Below are 26,548 nucleotides of genomic sequence, written 5' to 3'. Positions count from 1 at the left end.
GTAAAGCTTCATGGGAGAGATCCACACCTTTGTGGGAAGGGATTGCTTTGCTCAAGAGGGACTCTAGAACAATAACCTTGGTATAAGGTTTGCATATCTTTTAAATAAGCAACATCTTTGTACTTTGAACATGATCTGGATCACAGCCTTCTTGAGTCCATCATACCTGTGCTCATTATTACTTATTGAACTTATCATTTGGTAAGAAGTAAGTTCACCTGTGTTTTTAGGACTTAATCATCCACTAACTGGAAAAATACCTGTGAAGCCAATGAAGGGAATTGCTCATCCTTGTTTTAAATGCTAGTCTTTCCAGCTGCTCTGGTATATGGAATCTGCCTTCCTGTCTTTACATATAGTATTAGGCTACATTGAAATGCCAGATACAAAGTCTAAAATCCCAAGTTGCTTTACGTAAAGTGGCAATTAGCATTATGTGCCTCAGGTCAATGAATAAAATCTATAGCTTAAAACAGATACTTCATAGCAGATACTAGAAAAAAAAAACAGTTCTTATCCTTAAATGCAAAACACTATAAAGGTCTTTTTCATTGAGCACTATAGGTTTAACTGTGATATAAGACTGCAAGTCTTCCTGTGCCTTGTTATTGAAAGGTTTTTCACCTACATGCCTGAGGTACATACAGGCACTTTAAGTATTGGTTTCACGGATAAGTCATGTAATAAAATAACGTTCCTATAACAGCTCCCGTTCTGCCAAAAAATATCCTAGTGCCCTTTGAATTTGTAAAATCTAGTTGTAATTACTTCTATAATTTTGACAGTATACCCTAGCAGCATTTTAAATGTATAAAGTTCTTATTTTGCAGTTTGGAAGCTTTTGTTATAATGCCTGGAATTTAAAATACAGTACATTGAACATATTTTCACGTTTACTAATACAGTATAAGAGACCGGTTGCATGCTGTGTTTGGGCTGCTTCCATTGAATAAGAAACACCCTTCCATAAGAAAATAAAACTGAAAAGGGGAAATATCTATTTTTAGTCAGATCATTTTGGCATTCCTGTCAAAATAAGCCTTACCTCAGACATCTTTCACGTGTCACAGTCAGTTACTTACACAGAGCTCCCTTTTCCTCATCTGTGATGCCAGACAGAACACTAGGAACCATTTCAACATGTTGCAGACAAAGAGAAAATAAGGAAGCTCAATTCCATAGAGCAGAAACCAAGGCATGATTGCCTCAACGGTAGACCAGTGAGGTTTAACAATACATGAAAGAAACAGCATCCCACTTCTAAATTCTTCATTTGAAATGAAATAGGAAATCATTGATGTACAAAGATATGTTTTTGGGGTTAATTGAGTTAAAGTCACCACACAGTCAGTCTTCTGTTATACTTGTGAAAAGTATACATTGACAATAAATATGAAATAGATTAGATAACTTATATCCATAGCCTACTAAACATGTTAGTACTCTACAGATCAATGGGAAGAGATATCCTGATCAATTATCTGGGGTGACACAAATGATCATGCTTTTGATCATGCAGGGTGGAGCGGTGGCTCTGTGGCTAAGGATCTGTGTCTGTGGCTGGAAGGGTGCCGGTTCAAATCCCCTTTTAGGCCCCTGAGCAAGGCCCTTAATCCCAGCCGCATAAATGGCTGACCCTGCGCTCTGGCCCCAAGCTTCTCTCTCCCCGCCTGTGTGTCTCATGGAGAGCAAGCTGGGGTATGCAAAAAGACAAATTCCTAATGTAAGAAATTGTATACAGTTACCGATAACAAGGCTGGCAGCTCTACCAATTTGCTTTGAATTTTAACATGACTCTGATTAAGTACAAAACTCATGCCTATAGAGCTTTCTGTGATGTTTTTTTAGGTTATATTGTAATGTTACATAGTGTTGCTGCTTAGCCTTAAGGCATTTTCCTCTACATTGATTGATGTTAATCGCACATCAGAGAAAATTCTAAAAACAGGACACTGCACTCCTAGGTAACCGCTAGTTTAAACAGGATTTTACCACTTTCCTTAACCTATAGTTTTGTGTTTACTGTAAAACTGTATACTATTGTGTCCCAAGGATTCTTCTCTCTATCATTTCAATTATTTTTTTTTCAGGAATTACACTGTTATGATCCAAGGTAAATGGATAAACATTTGTCCCAGCTATGAAAGGTTACAGATGTAGTCACCCAACCTATCGTATAAAAAGGGGAATGAAAAAAAACAGATTTAATATTGACTACCCCTCTTCTGAAAAGCCTTGACCTTTCTATAGTGAAACCTTTGGTCAATAAATACCAGTCAACCATCCATGAACTTTCTAGCTAGAAGAGCTGCCTAAACCACCTTTCTTTGTTCTCCAGGGTCCTAGTCATTGTCCTCACCTCAGGCAGCCATTCCAGCATTTTATTATAACTGTTCTTGAATGTGTATCAAAATAGAGAACTTTCCTTTAACAGAACAGAATACATATGCGACAGCACAGATTGAAAAGAGAGAGAGGGAGAGAGGAAAAAAATCACATTCATTATTACAGTCTGTTCGTTTTTTTTCTCAAGTTATTTTGTTCGAGTGGAGGAGTCAAGCCGCGAAGGTTACAGCCTGTGAATTGGAAATGGCTTCACAAGGAGAACTCGTCAGTCTCCATCGGCAGAGACTCATTTACTTTCTTCAATAGCGTTGCCTTGAGCGCATTAATCTTCCCATCCAGCTCCATCAGGCTGTAGGGCTGGAATAAACACAAGCAATTTAGAGTCAATCACACAGACTGCTGAAGGCTGAAAAGTGAACAGAAGGAATCGCACACTCACCTGAGGTGCTGACACCTTCTGCCTTTTATGTAGATAGCCCTGTTGCAGCAGAACAAAAAAAAACAAGGAAGAGGTTGGTTAAAAAAGGAACTATAAAGCAACTGTTACACAGAAATAAAGATGCAATTAAAAGACATTTCATTTTTTTAATGAAAAAAAAAGTTTAACACCATTTCCTCTGCTATACTGCAACATAATGCGTCTTATTTACCATGTTGTATTTTAACACTTTTAAAAAAAATGTGAGAATAGTCTGGTTCAGTTAACATACACCAGAACTGCTCCAGTCAGTGAGAGCTCCTCTTCAAGCAGTCTGCATAGCAGCTGTATATAAAAGAATGGCAATGACTCTTGTTTTCGTCCTCCTCAGTGTCCTGAGTAGCCAGTGTTTTTCTATTTTATACAGGAATCAGGTGAAAAAAGGCAACAGAATTTGAAGATTGTTTTATTCGAGTAACTTTTTACACATGACAGAGTTACTCTTAATAAAAAAAGTTGTTTTCTGTGGCATTAGCTCTTTGTTCTTTCTTGGGTGTTTCACATTCTGCTGTAAACACCCACTAAGGATATGGCTATTTGGAGCATATTTGCAACTACTGAAAATTTCGAGTTATTAAAATGGCACTGTCTATCTGGAACAGAGTCTGTCAAGTTTTACGTAAAGCACATAAACAGGTCTGCTTTTACTATGCCATAAATATAACTATTAAAACCAACAGTCAAACAGAACAATCAAAAGCAAGCAGAATGTTATAAAACACAATGGAAAATGACTGCTTCTGATGTTTGTCCTACCACAAAATCACAAAACAGTTACAATGAACATTATAGGCATGGTGATTACAGGAGTATTTACAACAATACTAAAATTCCAATAGCCATTTTTAAACAACACAAATGTTGAAAGGGTAGTTTACGGTTTTTTTTTAAAGCTACCTATGTAAGGGAGCAACAGTGTTTTTAACCACGGGACCTGGAATACGATCCATAGAGATGTATTTAAATGAGATATACAGCTGCCTTGAAGAAAATAAAAGTCTGTTTGCTAATAGATTACGTTAACTTAAGACTTCAGGCATGTAAACTGAACTGATGAACTATTTTCCTGCCTGGCAGACTGACCACTTCAAAGTGATCCTTAACCAAACAGAAAAGGCAGCAGCCAGCTTCAACAAAAGAGCCTGCATTGAAAACATTTTTTTCTTCTACAGTAACTAACCTCCCAAAACAATTAAGCTGTACAAATTGAGTCTGACTCCCCAATCGTAGCCAAACTGTTTTAGGTAGGCTGCAAAGAATACAGCACCAGACTGGACAAGCATGCCTGACCACCTCCAACGTCACCTCCCCAGACCACAGAAAAAGTGCCACATATTTCTTGTTTATGCTCTTAATCACTACTCATTGTCAAGCTCATGAGAAGAGAATGTTCTCATTTAACATTGTATCGTGATTATCTTCAAACTCTTCACATGTTTTTTCTATCTGCATTAACAGGGAAATGAATTCAGTGGGCGCAAAACTGCTGTTTATTTAGAGATGCACTTAACTTTCTCGTGAAACATGGAGAAAATGAGAATCCTCTTAACTGTTCTAAAGTGAGGGCTTACCCTTAGCTGTACAAGAGGAGGCTGGAAACTCAAGTAGATTCACTTGCTAAGTTAGATAGCTGAATTCTAACACTGGTATTTTTTGGGGGGAGTCAATAAAAAAGGAAAAAGATAACCACAATTTATGACTAGCAGTTACTAAATATTTTGCAGTCAGGAGTTTACATTTTTAAGAGAGGTGGTACAGGGTATTGTACTGATTATATGCTAATGAAATCCTGTACGTGTGGTTATGATGTAGAAGAAACATTCATTTTATTGCTTTATGTCCTTGAATGCATTTATCTACTGGACTGTTTCACTATATGTGCTGGCTTCCTCAGTTAGAAGCTAGCAAATAAGCCCCGTCAGATAATTTGTATTGTTCCATTCTTTCTTCCTGAATAATTTCATTACTGATGCATACTGATGATTTGGTTAACAATTAGGAAAAAGACATTACATTCTACAAAGGTCATGATTTGTTCTCTTCTGCCTATTGTGAATAATTATTTCAAGGTCTTGCTTTTATTACTTTTACTTAACCACCTTTGCTTTCATATATGGACACATACAGCAGATAACAGTTTTCTGACAGGACTTCTACTGATAAAAAAATTCAACTTGCCGTGCAGTTAACTATCACTATGTCCTTCTCAGTTATTTCACTTTTGCGAATAGCAAAAGGAGTTGTGAAGGTCTACTTTGCCTGTTATGTAGGTCCAGTTTGATAACATATATGAAGTCATCACGGAGAGTCATATGCTTTTAAACAATCAAATGGCTAAAATAAAAAATGAGGGGACTGGCAAAACAATTAGAGAGAAATTATTTTAGATAACTACACAGCCTTATCTGAATTCTACTAGTGCAGGGCCTTTTCACATCATGAAGTGAAAATGATTAGATTTGGCTACAAATAGTGGGTTTCACTTATGATTAAGAAATCACATCGGCTCACGATCAAAGATAAAAAAATGAAGAAAATCTGCAAATCCTGAAGCTTTGTCATTCATTCTTACTCCTTGGAAATCCATGTACATACCATGGATTGAAAATACTCAGGAGAAAGCCCCTCCAGCTCCAGAACTCTGTCTTCCAGCCTCTTCAGTCTTTGATAAATACTTAAAGGGACTGGTCCACCTAAAATGAACACAAAAACTATTTCTCCCAGTTCAACCTGTAAGTTTTATATCAATGGCATACAGTATATGACACTACACAACATTAAGAACATTTTAAAACCGATGTGCTTAACAGCACAAGACATGCTAATGCTACATATTACAAGTGAGAACTAATCTACACTGGGATTGTCGAGGTGGATGCTGTACATTGGTGGTGGTGGAGGGGAGTCTCCGTTACCTGTAAAGCGCTTTGAGTGGAGTGTCCAGAATAGCGCTATATAAGTGTAAGCAATTATTACTTATTATTATTATCGTGATCCTATCGGCTGTATTATGTGCATTCTTCAATAGCTTGTAAATGTGCTCACTGTGTGTAGGTATGTGCACACTACTCACCTGACACTGGTGTTTTAAAAACACCTTATGCTCATGCAGAACTAAATAAAAAATAAATATAATGCAAAAATAAATAAAAAAGGCGTAAATATGGAAAAGCAAGATTAAAGCCACAGAGAGACTGAGCATTTGACAAAGGTGACTGGAAACTCAGAACAAGAAACAGAACACAGGGGGATCAGGCAGGATGAACAGAAGACCGAGTGGCAGATGTACCTGGTAGAAGCTTGAGGTGAGCCTCTATGTTCTGTAGCCTCTCCTCCACGGCAGGGTTTCCACAGTCTGTAAGAACACGGCGCGGTCCATCAGCGGCCTCCCCAGTCGATCCAGGCCTGGTCTGCGGCCCGTAGGTATTCACAACCCTCGTCACTACAACACAGCAACACTGAGTGCCCTGCACTCAAGAGAGCTCAACCAGACATCTCTGATCTTGTTGTACAAATCCAGTCCATTTCACTGAAACTTTTAATTAGCTGAGCTGATAAGGTAACTGTATATCAATCCCCAGATCTAAAATGGGCAAGGATTAGTGGACTGTGGTCTCTGAGGAACAGATTTGAAGAACACAGCTGTATAGGCTTGTTGTCAACCCCCACAGCTAGTTTACCCTAACCTGGTTTTTCATATAAACTGTCAGTATATTTGAATTGCACTAATTACTGTCAGTAACCTACGATACAGCTCTGTCTACGATACCCCTTGTTTTGGAAAGCTTGTGAGCCATAAACAAGCAACTGCATTAAAACAGTTTAAAATAAATGTAAAAGTAAACACAAGACTCTAAAAATTCAGGAAGAAGACATTACCTTTAACATGGCTTTTGAATCCTGGGTATGGCGTAAATACAGCGTCAGTTCTGGCGCAACTGTTTTCTATAAAACAGCAGACATCAAACCTCATAATAAATATATAATAGACTTTGAGTTGTGTTTTCATTAGAATCAGTCACCACCATTTCAATTCATTCTTGTAAAAAAAAAATCTAACTTTATGACCAAAGCTTACTGTAATGTACTGTACATGCAAAATTTGCCTTGTCAGCAAAACTACTGTTCTGAGATCACACAAAAGAGATGCGCCTCACAGAAAGCATCACACATGATCCAAACTGTTCAGGCCATGTCTCAGCACTAGCTGTGTTCTCCTCAAACCTCATTTGTTCACACCACAACTGGCAACTCATCTGCTCATACCTATTGACTGTTACACCGCTTGCTGTCACATATGATTTTCCTTTTTCAGTGTACAGCTGTTATATTTGAGTTACTCTGTATTTACAGCACTTCTGCACTATCTGAATTCCTGTACTGCACTACAGGGGGCAGCATTGAACAGTGGTTAAAGCACTGGACTCCATACCCTATAGCTCTCAGAGTTCAAGTGTCCACTGCAGACAGATCTGCAGTATTCTTGGGTCAGGGACTTTAGTCCAATTATTCCCACTTACTTAGCTATCCAAATTGGTGCCAGCAGTATGGAGGATATCCCTGTGATGGATATCATTTCTATCCAGTAGATAGTAGGCACAAACTACTGCATTACATAAGTACTGAACTCTAATTTTTTATATTGCAATGATTTGGAAGGTTTTCCTTGTATTTAACAGCTGCACCTTTCTCAATGTAATTCAAGCCAAATGTCCTTTGGCTTTAAGCGGTCATGAAAATAATTTCTAATTTCAAGATTAACCTTATTCTTTAACATTTTTCCTTATACTGTAATACATAGCAAAACTGATACATTTGAGGTATTGTAAATATATTTGAGAAATATTTATGGATTTTTTTACCTGTATTACTTTGGGGAAAAAAAACCCAATTTCCACACAATACTGGCAATTGAGGCTTACTCACATCGCAACTATGGTCAGCTATATGTGGTTTTGTGGAAGGCTTAGTTCGACCTGACATTTAAAGAAATTAGCACTCAGACAAACATTGGCAATCTCTGCTATCACAGGCACTTAAAACTACAATTCTTACCTTGATTACAGTCAATCACGTTGCAGAATTCTCGCACATTGTTTTCATTGATCTCCGCTTGCTTGCGTTCAATAAATGCAGATATTCGCCTATCAATCTGTGAAGTGAAATGAGTATAATATTAGCTATAGTTAAAGAAAAAAAATCAATCCAGTTTCAGACAACTGGCAGTTATGAAGATAATACACAATCAGAATCACAATGCCATGTTACCAAACTGCAACAAAAATATTTACTTTTTCGATCAAAGAATACCAAAGTACTGAAAATCTCTCTACGAAGTTTATCCCATTACAATTTTCAAAAGGCTTTCTTTACCACAGACTTGAGAACCATTCAGGATATAAGGACTTCTACTACAGAGAATAAATGTACATCAGTTACATCACTTTTTTTGCCTTCACACTGCACCTGTGAATCTTAAATACATTTATACCAGGTGTGTCCAGCTCTAGGCTCTCATTCCAATAATCTCTTACTCAAACTGAATTTAAACTCAATTACCATCTTAACTAGAGCTGTCTGATTATTTTTTCCTACTTCTTAGGGTGAAGCTTATATACAGAGACCCTTAAGAGAGTCTGGAATTGGGCATCCCTAGATTCTTGCAAACATGTTTCTCTGTAGCAAATTATTCTCATAATGTCCAAGACAAACAGATCCTTGTGTCATGTCTGACACTGCCCATGCAGCATTGAGCAAAATACCAGCAGCCCCACTCAAACAAAAAGGAGCTCTTCCACTCCAAGCCTTTATTCTTGATAATAAAGACAGATTGAAATTATCTTTACTAGATGGGATAATTAAGCAATTAAGGTTCAATTTATTTTCAATGCATTGAAATCATGAAAGTGCAGGACTGTAAAAGCCAAGGTTGATATTACCTGCTTTAAGGATACACACTGTTCTTCCTTAAGGCTGTATACAACATAAATCATGATGATGAATTCTCAAAAAGCTGGTAGATAGCTTCCCTTTTCTCTGTCCAAGATATAACTGCAAGCCCTAGTAGTGTGGTTTTCCCTGACATCTCTCTAGTAGCTTCCTGCTCTTTTCACAAAGTGAAAAGGTAAATGCTAAAAATGACAATATCTGAAAACAAGAATCTGCAAATAAGCAGTGTTTCATGTATTTGCTGATGGAAAGCAAGTGCACCACAAATCAAGCTCTACCTATTTATCTGCTGCAAGGGGTACTAACCACTTTGGTTAGTTAGCCTAAAGCAAGAAAATCTAAATCAATAATCCTAGCCTGCATCCACACACTGCTGTTCATACTATGGAAACAAATGGGAGATCTTAAAATATTCTCAGATGAGGCACAAACTGCTTTTTATATTTACAAGGAATAGCATTACTGTGGTATATTACCCTATATTGTGATCTTTCTTTTCCAATGCATTCAATATGTATGTGTGGAATTACATGTGTGGATTTCTTTTATATTTCAGCGTATTTATTCCAGGCTGGCACAGTGGCACAGTGGCTAGCAGTGTGGGTTCAAGTTCTGGGCTGCTATCTGTGTGGAGCTTGAATGATCTCCCCGGGTTCACATAAGTTTCCTCCAGGTGCTCTGGTTTCCTCCCACAGTCCACAGACATGCTGGTAGCTTCATTGGTTCCTGGGAAAATTGGCCCTGGTGTGAATGCATGCATGCGAGCGCGTCTGTGGTTGTTGGCCCTGCAATGGGCTGGCATCCCATCCAGGGTTTATTCTGCCTTGCGCTTGCCAGGATAGACTCAGCTCCCCTGTGACCCTGAATTTTAAGAGGTGGTTGGAAAATTGATGGATGAATGGATGAGGCAACGCTGTGGCCCCCAGGACTTGAGTTGCCCACCTCATCTCTGATCTACAGCATTTCTGGTAAATATTTACTAAGAAATCTTCCAAATTTCTACACAAGGGAAGAGTAGTGAAATCGTACTTCTGCCTTGCCAGCTTTGATCTGCACTACGCTCTCATCCACATGACCCTTGGCCTCCTCTGGCTCCTTATTCCCACTGTCTCCTGATGAGATGTCACTTGCACTGCGTCCATTGACTTCCGATTTACTGGCTGTACCTTCTGCTGCTGTTTTGCTTTCAGCTGACATCTTACACATTAGCCGCTGGAGTTTTTTGGAAACCAACTGAAAAAAAGGGGAAACAAAAAACAGCTAAATCTAAATAAAAAAATTTAATTATGGACACTTTACAACTATCTTTAACCAACATATAATGTTAAACATGTAACAGCACAGGGGGAAACAGCTGTATTTTGACTATTGAAATATATAACTGGAAGGTTGTAGGTTTAAATCCTAGTCAGTATAAATGGGTGCAAATGTAAGTCATCGGATATAAGCATATCAAAACTCAGTTAGGTTCCGAATAAACCCATCCAAACAAAAAACAGGGTGAATATACACCACAGTGAAATAAATTCATTTTTTAAATACTTTACTCAAATAAGCATGATACGCTTAAACTATAATGCTAACAAAAATAATCTGTAAAAAATTAATTATTCAATCTAATCGAATTCAAGAACTATGAGAAATATAATTTACAATTGAGAACCAGCGACACTTCTTAACCCAAAGGGTTGTATAGGTTTGGTTATGGGTTTTAAAGTCAATAACCAAGCTTCTTTGAAGAATTGGCTGAATAAGATCCTTGGAGCAATTAGCTACGAACTACCAAACTGGCCAGGGAATTGCCATCTATCATTATAACTATCTTTATTTTCTTACCTTCTAATTAAATTACAAATCAGAAGTTTCTTCCAAATACTTTTGAAATCTTTAAACACCCACATGTTTCAAAATGATGTAGTAAACAAAAAAAGACAAAATACAGTTTTAATCATTTGTAGAATGATTTACAAGCGGATGCCTCATTTTTGAGGGGAAAAAAACAGTTTTAAGAGAGTTTACATTATAATTTAACTAGCAACAAAAAATCTTAAATGTGTTGATTTCTTACCTGTAATTTGGAAATGTGACGCTGAATGGAATTGTATAGCTGTGCCGGCTGAGTAGCTGAAGAGAACTGCAGCTTGCTTTGGTCTGCGACAATTTGTAATACATCAGCTCCTAAATTAACCTTGAAAAAGACAGGGAAGTGCATGTGCATCAGTCAATATGCCAGATTGTTGTAGTACTACTCAATGCCTTAGTCCTGATGGAGTTCAGCCTTCTATTTTCCAATTAGCTTTTTTCCCCAAATATACAGAACTGGTGCACTTAGGTAATATATCCTATCATTACAAATATGCTTCCCACAAGTATTATGTGAAACCCATGAAGAAAGATGGGTTTATATCACCACCATGTCTGCCTCATCACCACAACACAAGACAGGATTTTGTTTTGGAAGCTGAAGATGTCTGTTAACTGTTGAAACACTGTTGCTTGTTATGAAGACTTTTAACTAAGACATGGTTTAACCATCCTTCCACCCATCCATTTCTGAATCACTTTATCTGGTACTTGTAAGCGGGTGTGCCAGAGCCGATCCCAATAAGTAACTGGCGCAAGGCAGGATACACCCTAGACGGGATGCTAGTCTATCGCTGGGCACACACAGACACAGACTGACACTAGAGAGAGATAAGATAAGATCACTTTATTAGCCATATACAACTTCTTGCATTAGGAATTAGTCTTTTCGCATACCCCAGCTTGCTCTCCATGAGATGCACAGACAAGGAGAGAGACACTTGGGGTCAGAGCGCAGGGTCAGCCATTGTACAGCGCCCCTGGAGCAGCTGGGGTTAGGGTCTTGCTCAGGGGCCCAACGGAGTAGGATTCCTCTGCCGGCCGTGAGATTTGAACCGGCAACCTTCCAACCACAGGCGCAGATCCTCAGCCACAGAGCCATCCCTCCGCCAGGGGCAATTTTCCCCAGAAGCCAATTAAGCTTATATTATGCCTCTGGACATTGGGAGGAAATCTGAGCGCTCAGAAGATACCCACGCAAACCAGGAGAACACACAAAACCCCAGGTCTGGAATTAAACCCAGGGCCCCAGTGCAGCAAAGCAGCAAGCTAACTATCGTGCCACTGCTGCCCCATTGTTTAGCCTATTTACTCTTTAATTAAAACCAAGAGGACAAAGCCAGTCTGCAGTGAAGCACCCATTAAAAAACATTCAAATTGGCTTGCCATATTACATCAAAGAATAATGAAGGGAAAAAAATCAAAATTGCAGGGAGGCAGATGCCAGAAGGGAGTTGCCTTTTCACGAAATAAACCCTAGCTCGATTATTTAATATAATTAATCTATCCATTATCGGAAAGCCACTTATTCGTGACAAGGGGCACGGCTGCACAGAGCCTATCCTGGAAGCACAGGGTGCAAGACAGAACGTTTCACAGGGCATACACAAGCATGTAGGGACAGCGAAGACACATAAATAGCCTTCCAGTCTCTGGAAGGTGGGAGGAAACCAGGACACCTGGAGAAAACCCACACAGACATTCAAACTCCAAACAGAAGGTGCCCCAGTCCAGAACCTAACCCAAGAGCCAAGACAGCCATGAGGTCTGTCCTGTACTGTCCAACTGTGCCACACTATTCCTTAATCGATTTACCTTCGATTAATTAGAATTAACTGCATATGCTTCCATTTTTGAACTGCTTTATCCAATAAAGGGTCATGGGGGAGCCAGAGCAACAGGAACAAGACACCCTTGACAGGATACTGATCCATCACAGAGCACATACAAGACATGTACACACTCACACCAGGCCCAATTTTTCCAAAAGCCAGTTTTTACTAGTATGTCTTTGGACTGTGGGAGGAAACCAGAGTACCTGGAGGAAAGTTACACGAAAAGAATAAACTCCACATGGACAGTATCACAGGAACGGAACCCAAGGCCACAACGCTGCGAGGCAGCAAAGCGTAGAAGTACACCACCGTGCCATCCCTTAACTGAATACGTGACATATAATTGCAGAAAAAACTAGTTCATTCACATTTTCATTCGAAGTACAGTACTCTTTCATTGATTCATTTTCATTAAAAAAAATAGTTAAGCTCAAAATGGGAGAGAATAGTACCATATAAAATTCGCATAACGAGGCGCTTCGTACTTTTCAGCAAGAGCTTCATATGAGTTCTAACGTTATTGCAAAATATTTTAAAGGCATATTGGATTTTCTAGAAACGGAATAGCAACCAACCTATGATCACGGACAATATATTTTTTTTAAATATTGAAGCAGTTGTACAGGCTTAGTGTGAGCAATTGATTAATGACAGCTGAAGTTTAAACAACGGAGACTTACACGTTATGGAGGCATTTACTGCGGGGCTGCAACTGTTATACACTCGTACGTAGTTCGTTTTACAATATGTACTCTACAGTTTATATGTGCGCACTCAAACTGTTAAAACATGTTTAAAATGAGTAAACAGCAAACTACGTTAAATGTGACACAGTTACAGTAACTGCAAACCTTAATTGTTCTTACTGACAAGATTCCTTCTTATGCAACATTTAAGATTACAGATACCTGTACCGAAGCACAAAACACCTCTTAAAACCCACATTTTATTTTTAACAGAAAGCTAGCTACAAGTCCCAACAATAATTAATAAGTGCAGTACATTTAACTCGTCACATATCTTGTACATATTCTTCTACACTAACCTCTGCGCTAAACTGGGTCAAGGCAGTGAAGATGTCACAAAGACATTCTGTAACAGTGCCTGTAGGAGATGTTCTCGCCTCGTTCGTCTCTTGGTCGCTTCCTTCATAACTCTCTGCACTGGTCTCCACCGAATCAGCCATGACACCCTTGGCTCAGGAGTTGAACGTTGTGCCTGATGATTGGTCGATTAAGTGAAGCGACGTCGCGCTCGAGTGACATCAATCCAGAGTCATCTGCTATTGGTGGAAAGACAGGGAGGGAAGGTTTGGAGGTGAATGCAAAAATAAGTATTACAACATTTATAACATTTACAATTGATTTATAAATCATATGCAAATTTTCATATATTAACTTTATATCCAACTTGCCCTGTAACCAATAATAATTTTGAAGCATATATGGGATTTCTATTCCTATTTGGATTTTCAGATTAGAACTCTTTATGTCCAAAAAAATGAAAAACCTGGCTCAACAGCTACAGCTAGGTAGATTACACACACAGATATCGAGACAAGGGAGTTCAGTATTTTTTAAAGAGTGCTAAAGTACTAATAAGTGAAGTGAAGCGAAGCGATCTACGTTATTTATATTTGTCTCAAGACTTTAGTGGTCAGTTGTTTTAGCATTTACACAAAAAAATCGTCGATTCGTTTTTCACTATTGAAATTCCGACTGTTTTCATCAGATTAATAATGCTTTTATTTTATACCAAGATTTCGATTCTGGATAATGGAATGTCCTAACTTACGTGTTCTTAACTCCAGTCGGCAATCTGACTCATTTTATGAGTGTTGAAGAACTGTTGGATCGATCCAATAAAGTGTTAAAGGAGCAACCCGTTAAATCCCCTGAGCCTTAAGCAGCTGTTAATAATAATAAAAAAGAAATCCTACTGGATTTCAAACCATGGAGTCTGAAAGTTAGGATGCCTTCATCTAGAGAACAATCTGTTTTTGCCTAAAATGTGTATATTCTTTACTTCTCTGAATGCAAACTATTGAAAATATCTAAAAGTCACTTTTGGCATTATGGCCCAATCACTATCTTTTTCTTCATACCCTGAGTTGAACTGCATGGGGTAATAGTCTGCAAAGAATACAGTGACCATAATTTTACCACCGTAAAAAAAAATCAGTTGGCAAAAATTTCATTTGATGTACACATGAAAATGGGGTAAGGAATAGGTCCACCTATTCAAAATGATACTTAGCTAAAAAATAGGAATTCAATATATTATTTTTGTGTAAATATACTGTTATTGAGTGAAACAGCTCACATCTGATCAGATATGAGCCATTTGATTGTAAAGTCCAGAGGTTTTTGGAATTCTTCAGTGGTTCTGTAAGAAAGGTCATATCAGAATGAACAGGCTGGAAGAATAACCAACAATGCAGGCTCCAGTTAGAAACATGAAAGGTTGTACAGCAACATGGCGAGAGGTATCACATAAGAACATAAAGTTTTACAAGGGGGATTCTGGTAGCACTCAACCATGGGGACCCAATGGTTTTTTGTGTGAAAAAAATATTTCCAAGCTTTCAACTTCTTTTCTTTTCCAAAGGTAATTGTATGGACGGCACTGAAAATACCATTAGGGGAGAGAATGGGGGAGAAAAGCTAGAAAAAAAGGAGCTATAATAGTCATTATTCTATTTTGACCATATTTATTAATTCCATGGATTCTTTAAGGCAAATAGTTCCCTAATCTTTACATGTGGGTTACATTTCTTTAAAAATGGGTTACATGATTATTTAAAAAAATGTTTTAGTCAAATATGTTCCTCCTGCTTATACAAGGGAGAGAATGACATTCTTTTATGAGGGTATCATTTGAAGGGCAAATCCACATATTAATGTTGTGTTCTGTTAAAAGGAAAATATGATTAAATTCACAATGTGTGAAAGTGAGTAATACCCCTTTTTCACAGTGTAGCACATTAGTACAGAAGGGAATCCCAGTTTTTGTGCAGCTGTATATGGGGTTAGAATACTTTAGTAAAGGAGGGGGAGCCTTTATTGTATCTGTACAAGAAGAAAAACAATTAGCTTTAATTCCGTTAAATAGCATACCTAATGTTGTGTGGCCTGATATTATAACAGGCTGTTATCACATAATACTCTATTTGGCTGAAGAGACAGACTTACCAGGAACATATTTTATTTAAAATGAAACATTAAACCCATAGTTTCTAAAACAAATTGATTTTAAAGATGAATTAATTTGACTGCTATGCATTTTTTGTAAAACAAATGTTTCCCAAGCTTTCAGTGTAAACGTACTACAAATTTTCCTCTTCAATGGAAAATATCTTCACTTGTGCCAGAAAAGACACAACAAAAGGGTTTTGGCAAGCAAAGGACAGTGCTTCTTCCAGAACACGCCATTACGGCACCAGTTCACAGCTAACAATGAAGAAATTAGGGGAAACGCACCACACTCGGTTCTGTTCCACTTAATTATTGGTGTGAATTTCCACATCTGGCTAAAACTCTGATGTGATGTTAGAACATGGCTCAGGCTGGTAATATGTGTGATGGGAACATTTGTTTGCACAACCAGCGTGGTCTAACGAGAAAGATATCCTAGTATTCTCCAATGAATATATAACAATGTTGCATTTCAAACAATTTGAAGTTATTTTAAGCACACTCATTTTCTTTACTTCAATATTTGAAGACATACATTTTTCAAATACCCGCTGGGGGATTTGTATTTTAAAATGTTATGTTATCGTAGTGGCGTTTTGCAACATTGATAGATCAGATGTCTGCTTTCGTGTTTTAGAAACAAAGAAAAAGGTCAGGATTGTTTTTTGCTTCGCCACCCCCCCCCCCACCCTTCCAGCCCTAATGTAAAGAAAAAAAGCTCAAATCCCAGTAATGTCAAAGCAAACAGAGGGGCTGGAAAAGAAGAAGGAGCAGTGAGTTAAGAAGTGCAGAAAACTACAGGAGCCCTGGGAAAATGTGATACAGTGTCAGTCGCTGAATACATTAAGAAGGCATACTTTTAAAAGGGGGCTTTAATGTTCTGCTGTCAGTACAGTCGAGCTTTGGTGTTCCGCGTCTAATGGTGTCATGCATTGTTTTTTTTATCATTTTGACTTATTGTTCTTGGGCTTTTGTGGAAACAGCTAATTAAAAAAGAGACACTGCTGAGGGCAAAGGGAGGAAAAGGCTTTCTGTTCCTCAGGTCCTTATCTGTGGAAGCCTGCATACAAAGAGAAACCTGGGACTTGGGGGTTCCATTTAATGGTTTTCAGGTTAATAGTAGCACAAGAAAGCTGCTGGCAAGGTTTATTAATGAAAGGCCTGTCAAGGTAGAGGAGTGAGAGAGCCAACTGAAGCACATTCTCTAGGAATATTACAGAATAAAGGAGAGACTTGAATCTGTCCTTCAAACAGCTTGTAGAAATAGAGAAGAATGGAATAAATTAAAAAAATACAGTGTTTTTTTTATGTGGGGGCACAGATGTTAGGTACTGAATTGTTGTACCAACCTCTTTAGCATGCTAGAAGATTATCACCAGACTTAGGCAATGTAGTAAAATTCTCCTCCAGCGCACCTCAGGATGCTGTTTTGGGCTGTAAAAAATGTCCGTTGAGTCATTTTACCAAAATCCTTTTTTTTTTCAAGAAGAATGAATGTAAGAAAAGAGAACAAAAATGAAGTAGTCATTACTGCTGTTTCCATGGTAATTAACTGTCAGTGAGTTTCTATGGCCAACGATGTCAGAAAAAGAGAAAAAGGAATAGATTCCTAATGACCATGGATGTATGCTCTTTGTTGTCCACAACCGAAACATTTTAGATGAAAACTGTGATACAAATTGGAGAAGCTGGAGAGTCAGCTTGTTCACTGAACTGCGACAGCACTACATCCAAAATGCAAATGATTTTGAACACTAAAAATGGGAAAGATGATATTGTCTTAGTAATTTACATGTGGTTATTGACTTAAAAGCCAAGCCGAAAAAGTAAACAGAAAATAATGACGCCATGCTGCTAACAACCTGGATAGAAAAAAAGACAATTCCTTTCATGTTAACTTAGCTGATTTCTGATGTTTAATACTATTCATCTCTTTTTCATCCTAAGGAAAGAAGACAGTCCTTCTTAAATAAGTGTTTATTATTATTCCTTTATTTGTTTGCCAAAAGTTTCCTTAAATGTTAAAATCTGGAAGTAGAAATATTTCCTTACTTGTCATAAAAGGGTTCCTGTTGTAAAAGGGGAATTTCAGACCTGCAGGTGATAAATCTAGTCCAGTTTCTTACTTGATTGAATCCTTACCTGAACTTTTTTTATGTTTATGTGATTGGAACCTCTGAATGTTTTTGTTTTCATTGCAAAAGCTAGAGACCTTCAATTCCTTATGAAACTGAATAAAATAATAATGTCATTTTTTAGATAACGAAACAGTAAAGCAGTCAATATCTAAAGGCATATTTAAAAGCCAGTTGACAATGTGTTTAGGCACATTGAAAACAATGAAAGATTCAAGTTAATCTAATTATTAGTCAATTAAGGGCTCAATTATCAAACTGTGAGCTCAGCTGGAAGGAAAGCCTGCAGGTGTGTGGGTCTCTAAGACCAGGATTGGGAACCCCTGCTGCAGGACATGTAAAATATTTATTATGCAGTTTTAAACTCCAACCAGGAAGCCAGTGTTAATACACTCGTCAAATGCTTCCAGCTGGTGATAAAATCAAGTTTTGTAAACATTACTGGCACACAAATCATATTGTTTTGAGCGGTGTTGTATTTCCATATTGAGTCTAGTTTCCTTTTTCTTGAATCGGGACGAACAAAAGAGTAGTTTGATTATTTTCAGCGCTGTGTATGGCTGGTTATGTCCTTACTGTTGTCCGCTGTGGTGTTTAGCAACCGACAGCAGGGATATAGGTATAAGACAGGCCTCATCGGTCTGTCTGGCATGCTCTTCCTCAGGTATTGCTGCACATGCTTTGCTTCAGTGGGAAAAATGGCTAACTTGGTAGAAGAAAAAAAAAACACCTGTGTTGTGAAGGTCTGAGAGACAGCTGCCAGTGTGAATGCCGAGACTTTTGTGTGTATGTGTGTGTGTTAACATGCATTGTCAGATATTGGCAGAATCTGTCTCTCCCTTTGCCTTTTCTGCAAGAATGCATTGACAGAACAGCTCCCCGTTTATAGAAATGTTGTCCATCAAGCTAGGGAGTACAGAAAACACAATGGTGTGCTTCTGTGGCCAGTGACTGTGGGAAACTTTTTCTTGGCTATTCAGATTTTTTCCCCCTTTTTCATAGAACGAGAAGAGGCTGATGAAGGCAACAACAAAAAAGAACAATTAGGAGAACAAAACCAAACCCTCTTACAATTGAACTCTGGAACGCACTCTGGTGACGTTAATAATTTTTGGAGGAATTAAGAAAAAAATGTGTTTTGTTTTGTTTTTTGAGGGGAGGGGGTAGTAATGTAACACTTGTCCTTTTTCTTCACACTCTGCCTAATTCCTCACCTCCTGGAAAGAATAAACTAGTGTGTCAACACCAACCTGGTGATTAAAGGAAAAAAAGGTAAACCTCTATATTCCCACGCCGTTTTCTGGAATCACTGCAGGTGCTGGGCTCTTTTTTTGGTTTGATTCCTTTCTGTTGCTTGATTCTAAAAGTTACATTTAAGATGCAGAAAAGAACAAAATGAACAGTTTTAAAGAAACGTCTGAAATATCCACATTATCAATAATGTCCATTTTTCCACTGCTCATACAGCGCAAAACATGGCTTTCTTGCGGACTGAGAAATTTCAGTGCTCACAAAGTCTCAAAAATCTTGTCATGCGTCCTTATTTTCTAGTCAAAGGGTGCCAATTTGTGAAACTTCACATTATAGACACGGACATTTTTTTTTCCTTTGCCATGGACGATTTTATTGAGCAAACAAGAAGTGTCAGACAATGTAAGGAGCTTTCCATGAAGTTATTCCAATCTACTCGAGTTATCAGAAATGAGTTCCTACAGATCCTCTCTGGGGAATACGCCTCTGGATTTCAGGAGACGAGTTGATATCTCGGTATGAGCGGAAGGAGATGTAAATGTACAGGCCCACCTCTGCATTTTGTTGTCAGAGCTGAGTACCTTCAGCTCTGGAGTGGATGAAGGGGTTAACTGATGGAGAGCTCACTCACATTTGGCAGATGTCACTGGCTGCTGTTGGCATCTCAGTGCCTGTGAATGCCCTAAAAGACCACCATTTTTCGATGGTCCTCTCACAAAAGCTAATGTAAACTCTGGGTGGGGGGGTGGGGGCAGTGGGATAAAGACTAACAGTGGCTCCCACTCACAGGGTTCAGATCAGCCACCTGCAGAAACCGAAAGGCCTCTCTCATTTCCCCTTCTGTTCTACAGGGTGAAGAAAGGAAACCTAAAAAACAGCACAAAAAAAAGGAAAAAGAACGAGAGACCTCCGGCGTTGAAGTCAATCATTTTGCCTGGATGTGATTGCCTTTTTTTTCCCCCCCATGTTCCTCTGTTACTTAAGGAAAAAAGTTTTCCTCTCCAGCGGTCAATGATTATATGAGTGATTGGTGTGTCTGTTTTTTTTTTCAATCCCTTTTCTCACAAGACGCCCAGCTCAAGCCCACCACCAAAGCTGTGATGAAAGCTGGCGCTTACTAGGGAAAGAAAGCAGGAGCCACCACTAACAGGCACTACCTGATCTGGGGGCATCGCAGCCTGCAGAGATCACAGCCTGTGACTGCTGGAGAGCTGCAGAAGCCCGGGAGAGGAGCAAGCAGTTCCACAGGCCAGATGGCCTCTTCTCGTGTGCAGCTTTTCTTATGTTCTTATGATGATGTACTAATCATAGATCAGATAACTAATTAATCTCCCTCTCTGTGTAAGTCATTTCTTGTGTTCTTATGTTTAATGATCAGCTCTTATGATTATGCGGTAATCACAAAACACATGACTAATTGATCTCCCTCCATTTATTAGTCATGGCCTTTCTTGTGTTCTTCTTCTTATTCAACAGTATTTGACCTCCCTCCATGGCTAAGTCATGTTTTACATGAAGCTGCCAAAGTTGTGCATATGTACTTTTTTAAAGTATGTTTTTTATTTTCATTCTTGATGCGGATTGTTTTTTTTACTGTACCATGGGTATACAAAATTAGTTTTTTTTAATACAATTTTGTCTGCTTGGGTTTTCTTGTGGATTTCTCATAAATTTAAAATAAGCATCCATTCTTTTCTGAGAAGTAGAAAGCCCCCCTTTTAAAACATAAATTTTCACATAAATTTTCTTTCTGTTCCTCGCTATTGTTTTTAATCAGTAAATGAACGCCCGGCTTTCTTTTTAATTCTCCTCAGGAACGTTGCTCAAAATAAAAGGAATGGATCCATGTTTTTTTTTACCAAACCTGGCTTGAAGGTGGAAATGCTGCATAAAAAAATAAGAGTGCTTTGAAATGATTTGGAAACCTAAAAGAAATCTTCCATATATTAAAATGGTAAAAATGCTCATCTGTATTGATGGGAATCCTGCAAAATTCTGAGTTTCCAATAAGGTTTCTAAACCATCTTACACTGCCTCAATTGGATTTCCTTGTATTTTAAGTTTTTGCGAAGACACTTTATGCCTATTTTATGTGTTGTGCACTCTCAGTGGGAATGAAGGTCAGTCATGATGACTGTCTAGTGTTAAAGCACTCTCTGGACACAGCAGGAAAGCTTTGTCAGTGGATAGAGACACCAATTTCCCAATGAGGTGGCAGATTTGAAATCCAATTAAGAAGCTCATTGTGTGTCCTGAAGCTATTTTCCGTGTTATCAGGCAACCGTTAATTACCTTTGCCATTGAGAGTGTTTTGTATCTCTGAATCTACAGAGATCTTTGAATCTCTGTAGATGTCTTTTTGTAATCTTCTGTGTTTCTGAAACCAGCCATTCTGTTGTTGGGGCCTGGTGGATATGTTGAAATGGATCTCCTCAAAAAGAAGCCTCAATGTCAAATGAGAAAGACGACTGAGGACTGTGGCCCTTTTGTCATTTGACCCAGGAGTGGAAAAAAGACTCCAGCTGGAAGGCATTATGGGTTAGATAAGTACGTCTGTAAATGCATCTTTGAATTTCTACTGCATCAGCACAATTCATACAAATGGGTTTACAAACCCAGACAATTACCGAAGTGCTGTGCTGTAGGAAGTCAGATGTCTACGTCTGTGAGACGAAGTAATAAAAATGAACTTTTGTCACATAATGATGAAAAATGGATACAAAATGGTGAACCAACATTTACAAAAGGGAAAGGAACATTCATTCAAAATTGAAAACTCTGGTTTCTGAGAGTCTGAGTGAGTTCAGCTAATAGTAGCAAAATATGCAAGTAGTGATAAATGGCCGCACCCTATCTTTTGTCTTTATGTTTCAATGGTTAAAATAAGAAAAAAGATTAAAAGCCATTCTTGAAATCCATACTTTCAATTAGCACCCTTACCCTATTTATTCACTGAGATTCTAACATTATGACAATTCAAATGAAATATGAAACAAAGACCTGCTTTTATGTCTCTTTCAAATAATCAGGTTCCTTGTTATTTTTTTTAAATCCAGGTGTATTGCCTACTTGTTGTGAGGAACTTGAAGATTATAAAAGCGGAGAAGCATATTTTGACACTGCACAGGCACAAGCACTTTTCCTAAGTGGCAGTAATGTCAATGTGAATTACAGCATTGTGCACTGAAAAGATTGGAGGGTGTCAAATGTTGGTCCATGACAGTAAAAAACCACAGGAGGAGAGCATCACAGGCAACGAGCCTCTTCACAGGGAAATTAGGATACAATGGCAGAGCAGAGCAGGGTTCTGGAGTTGAAGGAGCTGGGCACCACTTAGTAGTGAAAACAGAAATGATGATTTACACTGTGAACATTCGGGGTTCAAGGAAGCCAAAGATTTTCTTGTCAGGTGCACATTGCTGAAGAAATGTTTACCCAGCAGCTTTATAAACATGGAGGCTGAGACCATTTACTGTAGATTCCGCAGAACAGCCCTTCCAGTCAATAAAGGTGAAACACAGAAGCCCGCTTATATATGAGGAGCAGAACCAAGATATAAGGCTTTAGCTAAAGATCAAATAAAATTGTATCTTGTTATTATGAAGGTAAACAAAATGTTGTTGTCTCTTTAATGAAGAAAGAAAGTTGATGTCTGAGCCTGAACTTTATAATTTCTGTAGATTGTGTACCAGTTGAATAAGTCATAGATTCCTGGATATTGGGAAAATGAGTGGAAGGAATGTATTTACCATGGGTTGAACTTGAAGCTTGCAGCTCTATAACTCTGCTCCCTGCATTTTCATATAATAAGATTTTGTGTTACATTCATTCAGGGTGTGTTGACAGAGACCTTTTGTATATACATTTATAATCGCCAATTACTCTTTGTTATACACTTGATTTGGAATTATCAATTGTGTGTTTATTATGTCGGCTCGCAGCCACAGATCTTGAGACCATAACCATAGGAGAATGAAGAACTGTAGACAGACTCCTCTGACTCACCCACATTTGAGCTGCTCATGACACAGGCCTGTACTGAAGATATAGCACTGATTGGAGGGGGGAGTGCTTCCCTTATTGACAGCGGAAGGAAGCAGCAGGGGCACTATGTCAATGAGAGACAAGAGAGCCCTGGCCGGCTTATGCCTCCTTACGTTTGGTGTCAGTCAGTTGTGCACTTTCACTTGGGAAATCCTCACAGTCAGAGTCAGCTAGTGACATCATTTCAAGATTCAGGTTTGAACCTGTGATCATAGAGCAAAGCCTGTGCACCATCACCATTTGAGTCTCTCACAAAGGACAGACATTGTGATGGTAATGGAGACCATTACACTCTGTTATATATTATTTATTTCTATTGCTTTATGATGGGTTCCTTTTACCTGTATGTAAATATTATTCCTTTATTTGTAGCTTCAGTTTCCAGATGCTAACTTTTCAGTGTTAACTGAGTTTAAGCTGTTACTTTGGGTTCCAACAAGTAATCCATCCAACCATTTTCTAGTCCCATGAGAGATGGAGCCTATCCCAGCAAGCAACAGGCGCCGTGTGATTAGAAATGTCATTTTCAAAACAATAGATTACTCCCTCCCCCCCCAAGCCGTAAGTGCTTTTCCTTGCCTTAGCTCTGCTAGAGATTTTTACATCACATGGGACCTAAAAATCCCCTGGTGTCAGTGCACTAAAAGACAACGACTATCTCTAGACACGAGCCTGTTAATCTCCATGTTCTGTCACTCCTGTCAGAAGGGTAGCAGCTTGCAGGGAAAAAAATGTGCTTTGGCATATCGCAAATAGCCCCCTTTTTGGAATATCATTCAATAAGACCTCTTCATGATGCAAAAAGGCAAGCAGCAGATTTGTACAAGTACAACAGGGCTGTCAGTCTGTCCATTTTCACTCTCTCCTGTTAATTGCTTGTTAAAGTCCAGGGTTAGCGGTTGAAATACAAGAGACGTCTTTCTCCCTTTGCTCCTGTGTAATAACCTTGATACTTTTACAGGCTGCTCTACGCATTGATTCCCTCTTACCGCCAGGCTTTCTAATTATTTGTGCCTTTTTCTTCATTTCTCCATTTATTACAGTCCCCCGCTTTTCATGATGGATTAACCTTGTCTTTTTCACAGAACTAAATAAATGACAATAATCCTACAAGAGTTGATCAAAGGCAAAAAAAATCCATCATGTATGTGAACGGTTGTATATGCTTTCATATGCTCTCCATAGATGTATTACCTCGTGGAATACAGAGTTTCATTAAAGCATTAATGAAAACGGTAAGCACGTAATTAACTATGCCTTTATTGTACTTTTCTACAGTCTATTTTTTTTATTGCATACTCTCTGATCTTTCATAGACCTTGTAATGATTTCTGTCCATCTCATAAAGAAGGGTCTGTTTTGGAATACCTTTACGCCGATGATAAGAGAACACTTCCACTGCACACCATTTTCATCTCGTCATGGTTTTTCGTTTTAAGTTGCCGTCTTAAACGAGTCAATATCAGATGGAGGATATTTCCTGTACTTTTTAGATTTGGGAGTTCTCAATTCATTGTCTTATTTATATTCCCTTTTTTGGATCCCTTTGTGGAGTTTATATGTTATTCCTGTGTTTTTTTGTGGGTTTCGTCCAAGAGCTCCAGTTTTCTCCCACAGTTGAAAGACATGCTAGTAGGTTGATTGGCTTCTGGGAAAACTGGCCCTAATGAGAGTGTGTGTGTCTGTGTTTGTACCTGTGTATCCGCCCTGTGATGGACCAGCGACTCGTCCAGGGTGTACCCTGCCTGGTGCCTGTTGGTCCGTCTCCCCTGTGACCCAGAATTGGAAGTAGCGGTTAGAAAATGGATGGATGGATGATTCCGAACCATCAGTCCCTTTCCATCTCATATTCAACACTACACATCACCACAGCCCCTTGTAAAAATATGAGAGAGACGATCATTCACCTCGTGGGCCAACTGGGGAGTAAAGGAAGTCTCACTGACAACATGGCAAACTTGCACGTTCCTAGCAAATCATACATACTGTACACGAGCCTACTTTAACCCACTTCAACCTGGCAGCTCTCAAATAATCCTGTGCTGGTCCTTGCAGATTGCCAGCCACAGCTGATTCCAGGCTGTGGGTATTTCTCTGAGTAACATAGATAGATAAGGTTAGCCCAGGGAACTATTATACAATCAGTAGTTAAATTAGGACATGGGCTCCCAAATGGATACCAAAGGGGAACTCATTTAGGCAGGAGAAAATGAAATGTTTATTTACGCAAAGTGTTGTGGGTGCGTGGAACAGGCTTCCTAGCCAGGTACTTTGGAATCAAGCTTTTTGTTTCACCTAGCTGCTAAACTGCCCAATGAGCAAAGGAGGCCAAAAAGCTCCTCTTGTTTGCTACGTTTCTTATGTTCTGATTTCAAGGTTTTTCCTTTTGTTAGGAATGGTTTTGCATACATGACATGGCCAGAAAGAGTGAAATTGAGTCTGCAGCTTATAAAACCTCAAGCAGGTCAGACTGCCATTTTGTCTACTTGTGCTTGAGGTGATGTAATGTTTCTCAATTCCCTGTGTGAAGTACAACATTTATTAGGGGGGTGGCATGGTAGTGCAGTGGTTAACATTGCTGCCTCACAGAGCTGGAGCTTGATTCCTGGGGTGCTATCTGTGTGGAGTTTGTGTGCTCTCTCCGTGTTTTCCACTGGCAGCTCCAGTTTCCTCCCACAGTCCACAGACATACTGGTAGTTTAATTGGCCCTGGGGTGCGTGCCTGTGTGCCCTGTGAAGGACTAACATCCTGCCCAGCGTGTCTCCTGTCTTGCGCCTGTTGCTTCCGCTTCCCCCAGACCCCAAATTGGATAAACCAGAAAATGGATGGATGGATATATCTATGTCTAACTTTCTCTCTCTACATATAATCCTCTTTATTATTTTGCCTACATAATGTCCCCCCCACACACACATATGAACTCTGAAACCAATTAAAATGCTGACCTTTCATACAAAGTAATGTTTTTAGGATTTACTTCACTCAATTAGCTAAGATCTATTTAAATTCCTAACTGAGCCAACATTTTTTTCATCTCTCCATTTCGACAGTGGACCTTGGTGCCAATCAACTATTAATTGCCTTTTATATTATTAGCTGCGCTGTGCCATTACCGGTGCTTGTCTGGCTAGTCCATTACCCTGTGTTGTGCGAGTAGCAATAATCAGCACAGAACTGGAAGCCTGTAGATGTTCAATAACAGTACTTAATAAAAATCATTTAGTGCTGAAATACAAGTGAGCACTTAACCCTAAAGATATTAAAAACTGATTGTTTGATGTACTGCGACAAATATGCACAAACTTCAGGAATAAAGGGATTCAGCAGACACATCAAAGAGCAGTCTGGACCTACATAGCCCCCTGTGGCTGTGAAGTGACACTGCACTGCCGCAGTGAAGTAGTGAAGTAATACACTTTATGCTTTTAAACCATAAACATGGAGTACTTGAA

The 26,548-nt window shown here is 38.8% G+C and overlaps 1 protein-coding gene across 1 annotated transcript; it reads right to left on the bottom strand.

Annotated features, from left to right (window-relative positions):
• Nucleotides 1-2,287: 2,287 nt before the first annotated feature.
• mbip (MAP3K12 binding inhibitory protein 1) lies at nucleotides 2,288-13,706 on the bottom strand. Its single transcript, XM_088925680.1, has 9 exons — nucleotides 13,517-13,706; nucleotides 10,842-10,961; nucleotides 9,803-10,006; nucleotides 7,880-7,976; nucleotides 6,704-6,769; nucleotides 6,114-6,266; nucleotides 5,420-5,517; nucleotides 2,786-2,824; nucleotides 2,288-2,703 (listed from the first exon to the last, which is right to left on the bottom strand). The coding sequence occupies exons 1-9, from the start codon at nucleotides 13,655-13,657 to the stop codon at nucleotides 2,596-2,598; spliced, it is 1,026 nt and encodes a 341-aa protein (XP_088781806.1). The 5' UTR covers nucleotides 13,658-13,706; the 3' UTR covers nucleotides 2,288-2,595.
• Nucleotides 13,707-26,548: the final 12,842 nt, after the last annotated feature.

The sequence above is a fragment of the Atractosteus spatula genome, chromosome 9 (genome assembly GCF_055471065.1).
Source record: "Atractosteus spatula isolate fAtrSpa1 chromosome 9, fAtrSpa1.hap1, whole genome shotgun sequence".
NCBI classification, from domain to species: domain Eukaryota; kingdom Metazoa; phylum Chordata; class Actinopteri; order Semionotiformes; family Lepisosteidae; genus Atractosteus; species Atractosteus spatula.
This window is presented reverse-complemented; position numbering and strand designations above follow the sequence as displayed.